Below are 12,222 nucleotides of genomic sequence, written 5' to 3'. Positions count from 1 at the left end.
CAGTCCTAGAGATTAAATGACACATATGATCACCTAGCTCGTTGCTGGTAGACTTGGGACAACAGCCTCGGTCTTCTAAGCCCTGGACCTTCACTGTCCTGTGTGCGGACCATTCATTTGGCTCCTATTCTGTACCACAAAAACTAGCCTTTGGCTGTCCCGTCTTAGATTGTTCTCCCATTATTTCATTTAGTCAGTAATCAATCAATCCAGCATTTATTAAGTTCCTACTGTGTGTCAGGTACTATACTTTCTCCTGGGGATCCATATATAAAAGTAAGATCATCTCTTTACTCAAAGAGAAAGTATATGTATAGCTGTATGTACATATGTATGCACACGGTTTACTATATGCATGTGTGTACATGCACCAAGGTGCAATGTATTGTGGGTTTTGTGTATGTACACATGTATGTGTCTGTATGTTTGTATGTATTTAATTCTTGTCAACAAGATTTTCAGCTTCTGGAGGCCACAAACCAAGGATTATAGATATGTTGTCACTCCTGCAGAACACTTGTTTTCAATGAATACTGGAGAAGGATCAAATCAGTTTGTGATTTAATCTCTTGGTTCAGCCAGTACGTGGTCTTTTGTCCAGTCTTATGAGTTTGTCATGCTGCTGTAAGATTCTCCAAAGGTCCCGCTAAGATCTATGTAGATTCAGAAGAATGCTTCTCCAAACTGCCCCACAGGAGGTTTGGATGTAGGACCCCAACTCACCTTCCCCCGTTAGAGCCCTGCCATCTGCCAGGCCCCGGGCTCAATCTTCCTCCTGTCACATGACTGTCTCAGAGATGGAGAGATAGTTCAGGAATCTTTGCCCCTTGCAGAGAAGAAAATGAAATCCTACAGCCAATGGTTGAGAGTTTCTGAGCCTTGTGAATGAGAAAATCTAAACAATTCAGCATGGCCCTTGAGGCTTCCCGTACCAAGACTGTCCCACAGCCTCTTTCTTCTTTTTGCTTAATACCATGTTACTTCCTCAACATATTTTTCTGTTTGGAGCATGATGAAAATGTAAATCTAAAGTTTAGAACATTTGAATATTTGTTCCTCAGTTGTTTTTTTTCTAAAGTAACTTTTAGACATTACTGGCAAATTACTTAAGCCTTTTTGCCTCAGTTTTCCTATCTGTAAATAAACTGAAGAAGAAAATAGCAAACCACTCCAGTATCTCTGCCAAGAAAACTCCAGAAAGGGATCACAGAGAATCAGACAATACTAAAAATGACACAATTGAAAAATAATGAAACTTTTTTTTTTAAAGAGAATAATAATTTTTAACCCAAAAGTTGGACAGGAGCTCAGGGATCATGGGATCATAATTTAGAGATGGAAAAGACTTAGAGGTGATCTAGTCCAACTCCTTCATATCACAGAAGAGGAAACTGAGGCCCAGAGAGGTCAACTGACCTGCAAAAACAGAACTTGAACCCAGAGCCAGCACTAAGTAGGGATTCCCTCTGTTGCATACCTTGTGAGCAGTCAGCTAGCCTTCTCAAGAAAACTTTTACTACAAGGAGCTCACTATCTGCCCCAGTGGCCACTTTAGACAGCTTTCATTATTAGGAAATTTCCCCTTTTATCAAACTGGAATCTGCTTCTCTGCCTTTTAGTCTTTTATTCCTAATTCTGCTCCTGGGGCCAAGTAGAGCAAGTCTTGTCTTTCTTTCACTGGCCAGCTCAGTACACACATGTTCCTCTTGACCTGGCATGGCAGCAGGTCTGGGAACTGCTTACAATGGACCAGTCTCTAGCAACAAGAGGGCTTTCACAGTTTGAGACCAGGGAGAAAAGGGTTCCTTGGCAATGAAAACTCTTGAGATGGGAGCAGTCCTGTTGTGTTCAGTTCTGGACATCACATTTGAGGAGGGAGGCAGATGGACAAGCTGAACAGTATCCAGAGGGAAATCCAGACTGGGAGAACTCAAACTCATACTAGAGGAGGATCATCTGAAGGAGCCAAACATGTTCATTCTGAAAAGGAGACAATAATGGGAGGGAAGGAAGAATGTGAGGGGGAGGGGGAAGAGGTGGAGTTGGAATGACAAGAGAACTCTCAAATGATTGTCAAATGAAAGAAATGTCATTGTTTAGTTGTTTTCAGTCCTGCCTCTTTTTGATTCCATTTGGGGATTTCTTGGTGAAGATACTGAAGTGGTTTGCCATTTCCTTCTCCGTAAATTTTACAAATGAGAAAATTGAGACAGACTGGGTTAAGTGACTTACCCACAAACACATTTAGTAAGTGTTTGAGGCTGGATTTGAACTCAGGTAGATAAGTCTTTCCAATTCCAGAGCCAGCACTGCTGCAGTACCACCAAGCTGCCCAAGAGAGAGTAGAATTGTCCTAACTGATCCCAGAGGACAGAACTGGGAGAATGGGTGATGGATTACAAAGAAACCGACTGAGTCTTGTTAGAAAGAAAAACTCTAACCAAACAGGCTACATCTCTATCAGAGGCCATAAAGCAGAAATTGTATGGCTGCTGAGGAAATAGGAACTAGAGTAAATTTCTTTTTATCGCCATCAAAGGTCTTTATACCTGAAAGTCTATGAAATCTGTGCATCCTTCTCCAATTGACAGTCGATATCTAGAAAGGCTAAATTGGAGTGCATGGCTGATAAGATAGTGATAAATGTAAAAGATGTAATGAGATATGAAACGGGAGAGACGTGGTCACACGGTAGTTTGTCTGAAATAGTTTGGGATTGTTTGATAGGCTGCAAGCTCTATTTGAATCACTGATGTGGAATGGAAACTAATTCTGTGTTAGGGAAGGACATTGGTAAGCTAGAGAGAATCCAGAGCAGGTCAACTAGCATGGTGAATGGGCTCAATTTCATGCCATGGGAAGATCAGTTAGAGGGAAGAAGACTTATAGGGAGCAACTTAATAGCTCTCTTCTAGAATTTAAGGATTCATCCTATGGAAGGGAAATCAGACCTGTTTGTATGACCCAGGAGGGCAGAAATAAGAGAAATGGGTATGATGTAATTTAAGGAGAACAATCTCTAGTTGTAATTGATATGTTTGGGATTTAGCACGTGTTGATGAGATTCTAAGTACCAATGTTGGGGTTTGGTCATGTGAAGAATTCACAATGGCCACTCTCTTTGGAAAAAGGTAGGTTTATTTAGAAGAGGTCACAGATGAAATGAAAAGATACAATAGACACCAGACATATGAAATAGAATTGAGAAAACATATAGTTAACAAAGAAAGGGATGTTAACAATTAATGATAAGTTCCCTAGTGAAACTCACAATTAACCAAGAGAAAGAGGACACCCCATGATGTTGGAGTATGCCCTTGGCTGTCTGGCTAAATCTATAGAGGAGTTTAGTGCCCTGAAAGAGTTAGCTATAAGAAGAAGAAAGAATAGAGGGTTGATGGGGGATGATTTGAAAGACATCATGAGACAGAATATCATGGCAGTCTGAGCCAAGGGGATTCAGCAAAGATGGTGTGAGCTATGGACTGATTTACAGGGGAAATTTAATCTCAGGGGTTTGACAAAATTTGGATATCTGACTGCATAATCTCTACAGAGAATGAGACTGAAAGGTTAAACTGATCCTCATGAGTGCTCTTCCCTGCCTGCCTCAGGGAGTAATTTCATCAATACTTTGGTCTTTCTTTGCCAACCATACCTGCTGACTTAGGACTTCATCAGGTAGAAGTTGCAAAAATATAAACTCCTAAAAATTAAAGCTATTGGGAGCAGCTAGGTGGTGCAGTAGATAAAGCACCAGACCTGGTCAGGGGAACCTGAGTTCAAATCTGGTCTCAGACACTTAACACTTCTTAGTTGTATGACCCTGGGCAAGTCACTTAACCCCAATTGCCTCAGCCAAAAAAAAATTAAAGCTATCCTGAATGGATTGCTCCCCCTTTTGGAATTCTTCAAGCAGAGGTTGGGTGCCCACTAATTGGAGAGAGAATTCTCATTCAGGTAGAGGTACTGAAGACCTGTCCTTCCCTGAAATTCTGAGATACATAATATCCTCAAGGGAATCAACTTATATGTCATTATCATCTCAGATGTACTGGGTTTTGTGTCAGGGGTGACAGGGAAGATGGGGTTTATTTCAGCAAACATTGAAGACTTCAACAGATATTCACTAAGTTCCATCTGTATGCAGAACACTAGTAAGTACGGGACATACAAAGTTTAGATAAGAGAGGCCCTCAAGAAGATTCCAGTGTAACGCAGATCAGCTCATCAATTATTAAGCATCTATAAAGTCCTTTGCTCCACACTAAAGATAATAAAGATGGGGGCAAGAGGGAGGGAGGGAGAGGAGGAACCAAACACCTCAGTTTCTCTTCAGAAAGCTTACAATCTGAGTGGATTCGACATGTTCTCAAATCACCATAATCAAGTGAGAATGTGATTAAAAGATAACTCTAGAAAGACCCAAGAAATTTCCAGAAGAAAGGAATCAGTTCCAGCTGAGGTTATCAGCTTCATGAAGAAGCCAGAACCTTACAGGAAAAGAAAGATTTCAGGGAGCATTTCATTTGGTGGAGGGGCACTATATGGCACTATATACTTATATATATATATATATATGTGTGTGTGTGTGTGTGTGTGTGTCTTTTATATACCAAGTACTATGCCAAATGCTTTAAAAATATTTCATTTGATCCTAAAACAGCCCTGGGTGATATTTTTATTCCCATTTTTGGGAAACTTGTGACAAACAGAAGTTAAGGGACTTGTTTATTTAACCATGGATAAAGCCCTAAGGATCATTCTTAGTGCTCTGGTCAGTTCTTTCAGATGTTTAGACATGAGCTGCTGATCTTCACTGTGGGAGTACTTTCCACATGAAGGAGTTCCCCATAGGCATGATGTCATAGGTTTAGGAGGAGGACAATGAAAGAAAATGAACATAACCCAGGCACTTCAGAGAGTTGTGAAGAAAGTCCTCAATAAAACTTAAATCTCTGTGTATATAAATTGAGTTGTTATTAAGACTTTTTTTCTCTCTCAATTTAGGAAGAAAAAACAGCTATTAGCAAAGCAAAACATTTTTTGGAGTCCAACTTGTACTCAGCAGAAGATCCATATAGCAGCGCCCTCACTGCTTACTGCCTTACTCTCTTGCACAGTCCAGCTGCTCCAGCTGTGCTTCGGAAGCTGAACAGCCTGGCCATCATGCAAGGTAATCTGGGTGGGTGGTCTTAGTGGACCACAAGCATACCATTTTCCCTCTCCCTTAGCCTGGATTTGAGAGCTGAAGAAGACCTGAGAAAGCATCATCTATCCCTCATTGTGCAGATGAATCCCTCAGGCCCAGAAAGAAGCTACTAGACCAAGTCCTGGGCATTGTAACCTGGTCAGATGATTTTGCCAGAGAGGAGGCAGCCTAGTATGGTGAAAATGTTCTACCTTGAGTCAAAGATCTGAATTTGAATCCCAGGCAAATCACCTCCCCAGTCTGAACCTCAGTTTCTTCATCTGTCAGATGGCTAGAATCATGCTTCCATTTTGTATGTCACAGAGCTATTGTGATCATTAAACAAAACAGTCATGGGGAGAATTGCATTCTAAAACCTAAATTTTTGTCCACTGCTGTAATTTCATCAGGGTGGGGAACTTCTGATATGGGAACTCCCTTCATCTATTATGTAGACAGCAACTCTTCTATGTAGTTTTAAGGGTTTTTTTTTTTAAATTATAGTTTTAAGTAATTGCCCAGGACTCTAAAAGGTTAAATGACTTGCCCACTGTCACACAAACTAGGAATAAGAGCAGAATCCAAGTCTTCAAGATGCCAAGGCTTGCTCCCTACCTATTACACCTCACTATCACCCAGAGCCAGCTTTTCCACCTAGAAATCTATATTACTCTTAATATATATTATTATATAAAAAATTGAAATCAGTATTATTATATATTATTATTTTATAAAATCTATTATCAGTCATATTATTATATAAAAATCTAAATCAATCATATATTATTATGATATAAAAAATCTATATGAGTCTCATTAATTATTCATGGGGAGCAGAAAAAGACTTGGAATTGTCTTCATTTCCCAGTTAGGCTTTCCAACAACTAGCTGCAAATCAGAAATAATTCATTTAAAGTCAAATGACTGAGAATAAGAACTCCACAGGAACCTCACTGTTCTGCTCTATTCAGGGCTCATGCCAAGTTTTCTCCTTAATGGGGAAACTTTATAGCATGGTTCTTTCAGTTCAGTGACTAGTCTCTTAGGATAAATGCCAAAGTATACCCAATTTGTGCAAAAATACAGTAAAAAATACAATGTGTATATTGTACACATTGTGTACAAGAATATAAGAAAAGTGTGTGTGTGTGTATATATATATATATATACACATATACATATGCATTAAGCATAGCTCTCTGTGGGACGCAGCGGAGGAGACAAGGACATGGCCTGTTCCACAATGGCAAACCATATCAATGTGACTATATAACCCACATCTTTTTATTTCAGCACATACTAAAAGGATATAAATAAGAACAAATTTGGGTTTCATGCTTGGCGTTAGGATAATACTTCAGTGAGACTGCAGTGTATTTAAAACAATTCCTTTAAAAACCTAAATATCCTTGTTAGATACTTGAGTTCATAGCCAGGAATTGCAAGGATATTGTTTTGATAGGGCTCAGGCAAAAACTCAACCGAGATCCAATGTGAGCGTCACAGAAAGCGCAAGCAGGTGGGGTGAATGGAAGGGGTGAAAAGGAAGCATGGTAGACACAAAGAGGGTCCCAACCTCTCCTTGGCTGGGACTGCACTGATCTTTTCTCTGTCAACAGGGATGAGCAGTTTCTCCACTGACTTTTGAGACAACTCCCATGAGACTGCTAGAGTAGAATCTTATAAGCGGCTAGAGAGACAAGTCAGACATGATTGCAGTGGATCAATACAACTGTGGAATTGGGTCTCCCTGCCGATCTGTGCTTATGGATCCCTGCCTCTTGGGCTGTAGTGTTCCCAAGGAGAATCCGGGGTGTGCCCAACAATTCTGCCACTGGGGCAGAGAAAACATAAGGGGTGATAAATCTGTTTTCTAAGGTTGATGAGGACATGTTAATTGACTTCTAGCCAATAAATGGCATACTGTCTGCTCTCAATACAGTGGTTTCCTTGGGAGTCAGACTACAGGAGGCTGAAATTGGAGGTGGTTACAAAATGCTGTCAGACACTGTAGACTTGACAGTATGAATGATTTAGAGGTTATCAATCTGGGTATCAGGAAAGGTAACGCTATTCCCAATAGAAACAGGGGATTGGGGAGGATGGAAAGGTCTAGAGGGAAAATAATGACATTGACTTTAGAGGCTTTAAGGGAAGGTCATTCAGGTGGATGTCCTTAAGTTCCTTCTGCATTTTTGCTTCTTCCCTACGACATGTCTGTTGGAGATTGTGGGAACATTAGAGGAGAGAGTGAAAAAATGACCTGAATGTGCTAAAGTGAAATAAAGATAAATGGAAGATCCTACATTTGACTTCAAAAAAAAAAAAAAAACAAAACAAAACACTGTAGAAGTATAAGAGGAGAGGAAAGGGTGAGATAGCTAAACAGCTGGCTAACTATGAAGGGCAGCTGGGTGGTGCAGTGAATAGAGCACCAGGCTTGGGAGACAAGAATATTCATCTTCCAGAGTTCAAATCTGGCCTCAGAAACTTACTAGCTGTGGGGCCCTGGGCAGTTCGCTTTATCCTGTTTACCTCAGTTTCTTTGTCTACAGTAAACTGAGCTGAAGTAGGAAATGGCAAACCATTCCAAGAAAACCCCAATGGGGTCACATTACTGAAATTACCAAACAATTTAAAAATATATATGAAGAGGGGAGAAGCTAGTTAGCACAGTGGATAAAGCAAATGTCCTGAAGTTGGAGGACCTGAGTTCAAATCTGATCTCAGACACTTAATACTTCCTAGCTATGTGACCCTGGGCAAGTCACTTAAAGCCAATTGCTTTAGCAAAAAAATAAATATATATACATATATATCTTACATAAATATAATATATATTAATATATAATTATATATTCTATAACAACATAATAATATAATATATATTAATATATAATTATATATTCTATAACAACATAATATATATATATATCATATATATATATATATATATATATATATATATATATATATATATATATATTAAATAGAGGTTCAAACATGCTGGCGCCCATGCTAAGCTTTGGGATACAAGTACACAATAAAAGATAAGTGCCTGGGGCAGCCAGATCCTGACCTGCTCTGGCAGTGTGGGGCAGGGGAACCTAGCTGAGCATGTGTTTAGTTGTTCTCCAATCAGAACAGCTCCTTTATAGTAAGATCAAGTGGACTGGAGCAGTCTGGTGAAAGCTCTGTCTGGTATGGTGGTTGGAGATTGACTAGATATAGCAGACTTGTGGAGTTAGTGCTCAGTCACTTAGCCATCACAATGTTAAATCCCCAGGGTGAGCAAATGAAATGAGCGGATTATCTCACCCAGGTACTCGGGACATTTTTCTGACAATCTGGTCTGGTTGTGCTGGTCCAGATGAGGATAAGCAGGGTAGCAGGACAGATGGACACCTATTTGTGGAGGTCATTTTCAATTATAGTTGGACCATCAGGTACCCTGTGACATCCCTCCCAATCCTGAGATTCTAGGACTCTGGGACCCTGGCTATCTTTTATTTACTCTTTTCACATCAGTATTATATCATTCCAGATGGATTCACACATTGGAGCTTGACGGGAACTCTTGTTACTGACGAGGACACGTTTATGGGATTTAACGATGGACTTTCTCAATCAGGTACCGGTATTCCCAACTTCTTGTGTGTGTCTCCATAGCCGAGACAATGGTGTGCATGTTTGTCCTTGTTATTGGTTCTTTATCCTAATTACCCAGAATCTCTGCTTTTGCAGGATACCATCTGCTAGGAAGCTTCTGTTTGGGATGAAATCCCCCTCCTCTAATTTAATTATTAATGGCTCTCTCCCTTTCAGTTATTTCAGCAGAGGTAGAGATGACAGCCTACGCATTACTGACCTATACACTCCTGGGAGATGTGGCGTCGGCGTTGCCAGTGGTCAAGTGGCTGTCACAGCAGAGGAACGCTCTTGGGGGGTTCTCGTCCACACAGGTGCGTCCGTGTTTGGAATGACAATATGGCTTCTGGTTGCACTTTCACAGGTAGGAAGCATGGAAGGAGCTCTGTAATGGGAATTAGAGGACAAGGGTGTAAATCCTTGGGAGGTTCAGTGTCCTCCTCTGTGAAATGAAAGTGGTTTTGAATTACATGAACTTTTAAGGAGCCTAGCAAATGGGGAATGAGTGTCATCCTTATGTCACACATGGAATCAGAATCTCAGAGTAGGAAGGGACCTGAATCCTTCTAGTCCAACCCCAGAAAAAACAGGAATCCTATTTAGAACATACTTAAAGACCTTCTGATGATGGGGAGCTTGCCTCCCTAGGAGGTTCTGGTGTGCAGTCACTTTTCAGTCATGTGTTCCACTCTCTGTGACCCCATCTAGGGTTTTCTTGGCAAAGATAACTGGAATGGTTTGCCATTTCCTTCTCCAGCTCAGTTGACATGAAAAACTGAGGCAAACAGGGTTAAGTGACTTGCCCAGGATCACATAGCTAGTAAGTGTCTGAGGCTCCAGGGCCAGCACTCTCTCTACTGTGCTAGATAGATGCTCAAATAAAGCAAGTCTGATGGATTTTTAGTGAGTTCTATTTGCAAATTATATTATATGTATATTATATTATATTATTATATATTATTATTATATTATATATTGCAATTATATAACTTATATCAAGCGAAATCTGCTTCTTGGCAACATTTTCACTTTGTGCCTTGCTCTCGGAGGTCAAGGAAAATATATTGAATCTTTATTCTGACAGTCTACCTATCTTTGAAGACACCCTTCATATCCCTCCTTCATCCTCTCTTCCAGGCTGAACAGTCTCAGCTTCTTCAGCCAGTCATCAAGGGACATGGTCTAATATCCTCACTTTCCTGGTCACTCTCTTCCAGATGGGTTCTGATTTATCCCTGTCTGTTTTAAAATGCAGTCCTCTCACTGAGCAGAATGGTCAAAGTCTAATCTGCCCATGGGTCTCCCTCTTCCCCATCCTCAGCTTCCAGTGCTCCACCTCTTGCTATAGCCCAAGTCTTCCTTCTGTTTGGGGGCTCTGATTATTGAGCTGAGCATCTCTTGGAGTTCCCATAATTGAGAATAAGGTCTAGGGGCATGTCCAAGATGACCCAACTGGCAGACGCAGGTTGAAGTCTTGCTGTACCTGCTGGAAAGCTGGTAACTTATAGAACACTATGCCTATAGCAGCTCTGTGACCCTCTTCTCTTGGAGGGACTAGAGGTAGCGGGGGAGTTTCTGAGGGATGCAGGGAGATAACAAGTAGAAATCAGATTCTGGTACAATAAGAAATGTCTAGCTATCAATTTTCCATGATACATTTCTCAAGTGTCTCCTGTTTTTATGATCTTTTTTCCCCATAATTATTTGTATTACCTGGAAAACTTTAAAAAAAATTAATGATGTCCTTTCATTTTATGTGAATTCTTGATCTGTATTTCCCAGGACACTTGTGTGGCTCTGCAGGCCCTGGCAGAATATGCTATCCTGTCTTACACTGGAGGAGTCAACCTCACCATCTCTTTGGCATCAACTAACTTAGACTACCAGGAGACATTTGAACTGAACAAGTCCAACCAGAAAGTCCTACAGACAGCGGTGGTACGTTGGTTCCGTTCACACTGCAGCCCTGAGGAAGAAAATGCTGTTCTCAGCTGGTGGGTGTGAATTCCCTGAAGAAGGATTGTGGGAACCGGCCCAGCTCCTAGCTCTAAGGAACTTCTCCTGAGTCAGGGGAAGGCTAAGCTTGATAATGCACAAAATCTTGTGAGCTGTTCCCTCTGAGGCCCTTCCCTAGGCGTGGACGCACATGACTTATAAATTAAAGATGACATAATTACAGTTGCATCATTCATCACAGAGGGTGCTGGAGGCTTTTTGATGGGGAGTATTGGCACATAGCTGGCTGTGATAGATGTACTCAAGGTCAAATAGGCCCCGAGTCTTTACATGGAATGTGTTTTCCTGTGTCTCTCAAGTGAGAGTCATGTTTCCTCTTCTTTCTACAGATACCTAGTATTCCTACAGGACTCTTTGTTAGCGCCAAGGGAGAAGGCTGTTGCCTGATGCAGGTGAGAAAAGGAAGCTGAGACCTCTCTTTCTCTGTTTTTCTCCATCTTTGTCTTCCTCTTCCTCCCTCCTTTACTTCTCCATGTCCCACTAACTAGCAGAGCTCTGAATTGCCTTTTCTTTAAGGATTATTTCTCTAGATTCCATGGTCTTCTAGGAACCCCTAGGATGATGGCAATCCTACCAATTCAAGGCCAATCAAGTTCTCCTTCCACCCAATATGCACATATTGACCAATAAATAGCTCTCCCCCACCAAAAATAAATAAATTACAAAAGCACACTTTGTCCACAAGGGGGCCCCAGGCAGAATGAACATGGCTGAAAACCAATCCCTCAATACTACAAGCTAAAACAAGTGGAAGATCAATATTTTCATTCTCAGCTAAACCAGCTGGTTTCTTGTTTGCTTTAGTATCCCCCTTAGGGTTGAGTCTGAGGCTTTGCATATAGCATAAAACTGGAAGTTTTAGTGGACTGAAAACTCAATATACATCAACAGGATGACATGGTAGACAAAAATGCTAAAGCGATCTGTCCTCTGCCATATGTCTAGTCCTGTGATTTGAACTCAAGTCGTCCTGATTCCAAGGCCAGTGCTCTATTCACTACATCCTTTAGCTGCCCCAAACCCCTCAAATCTTTCTAACTGGAGTCAGTTACCTGCACTTTGGGTGAAAACAAAGCTTGATTGGCCCAGGTAATGTTAGGAATCACTGCACCTGTGGCTTCATTTTCTCATCCAGCCAGACTGGTCTTTCCATTTCAGGAAGTTGCCTTGTATTCTCCTGTCTCTGTTTATGCTCCTCTAATCCAAGCAATTCTAGAATTCTTTCTTCCCATCTTCTCTCAATTCTATAAATCCTGCCAAGATCAAGCCAGACCTTCTTTCATGTAATTCTCTCTAATGATAACATTAGTTATAGCTTAGATTTATACAGTGCTTGAAAGTTTGCAAAGCACTTTACACATAACAAC

At 40.9% G+C, this 12,222-nt stretch overlaps 1 protein-coding gene across 1 annotated transcript in view; it reads left to right on the top strand.

Moving 5' to 3' along the window:
- The window catches only part of CPAMD8 (C3 and PZP like alpha-2-macroglobulin domain containing 8), a 155,073-nt gene that overhangs the window by 113,393 nt on the left and 29,458 nt on the right, over nucleotides 1-12,222 (top strand). Inside the window, exons 30-34 of the mRNA XM_031947976.1 lie at nucleotides 5,011-5,176; nucleotides 8,736-8,822; nucleotides 9,017-9,153; nucleotides 10,622-10,777; nucleotides 11,185-11,247. Coding sequence (XP_031803836.1) covers nucleotides 5,011-5,176; nucleotides 8,736-8,822; nucleotides 9,017-9,153; nucleotides 10,622-10,777; nucleotides 11,185-11,247 — 609 coding nt within the window. The remainder of the gene's footprint in view (nucleotides 1-5,010; nucleotides 5,177-8,735; nucleotides 8,823-9,016; nucleotides 9,154-10,621; nucleotides 10,778-11,184; nucleotides 11,248-12,222) is intronic.

Source organism: Sarcophilus harrisii, chromosome 1, assembly GCF_902635505.1.
Source record: "Sarcophilus harrisii chromosome 1, mSarHar1.11, whole genome shotgun sequence".
Taxonomy (NCBI): Eukaryota; Metazoa; Chordata; class Mammalia; order Dasyuromorphia; family Dasyuridae; genus Sarcophilus; species Sarcophilus harrisii.
Note: the sequence above shows the minus strand (reverse complement) of the source record. Positions and strands in the feature narration are given on the sequence as shown.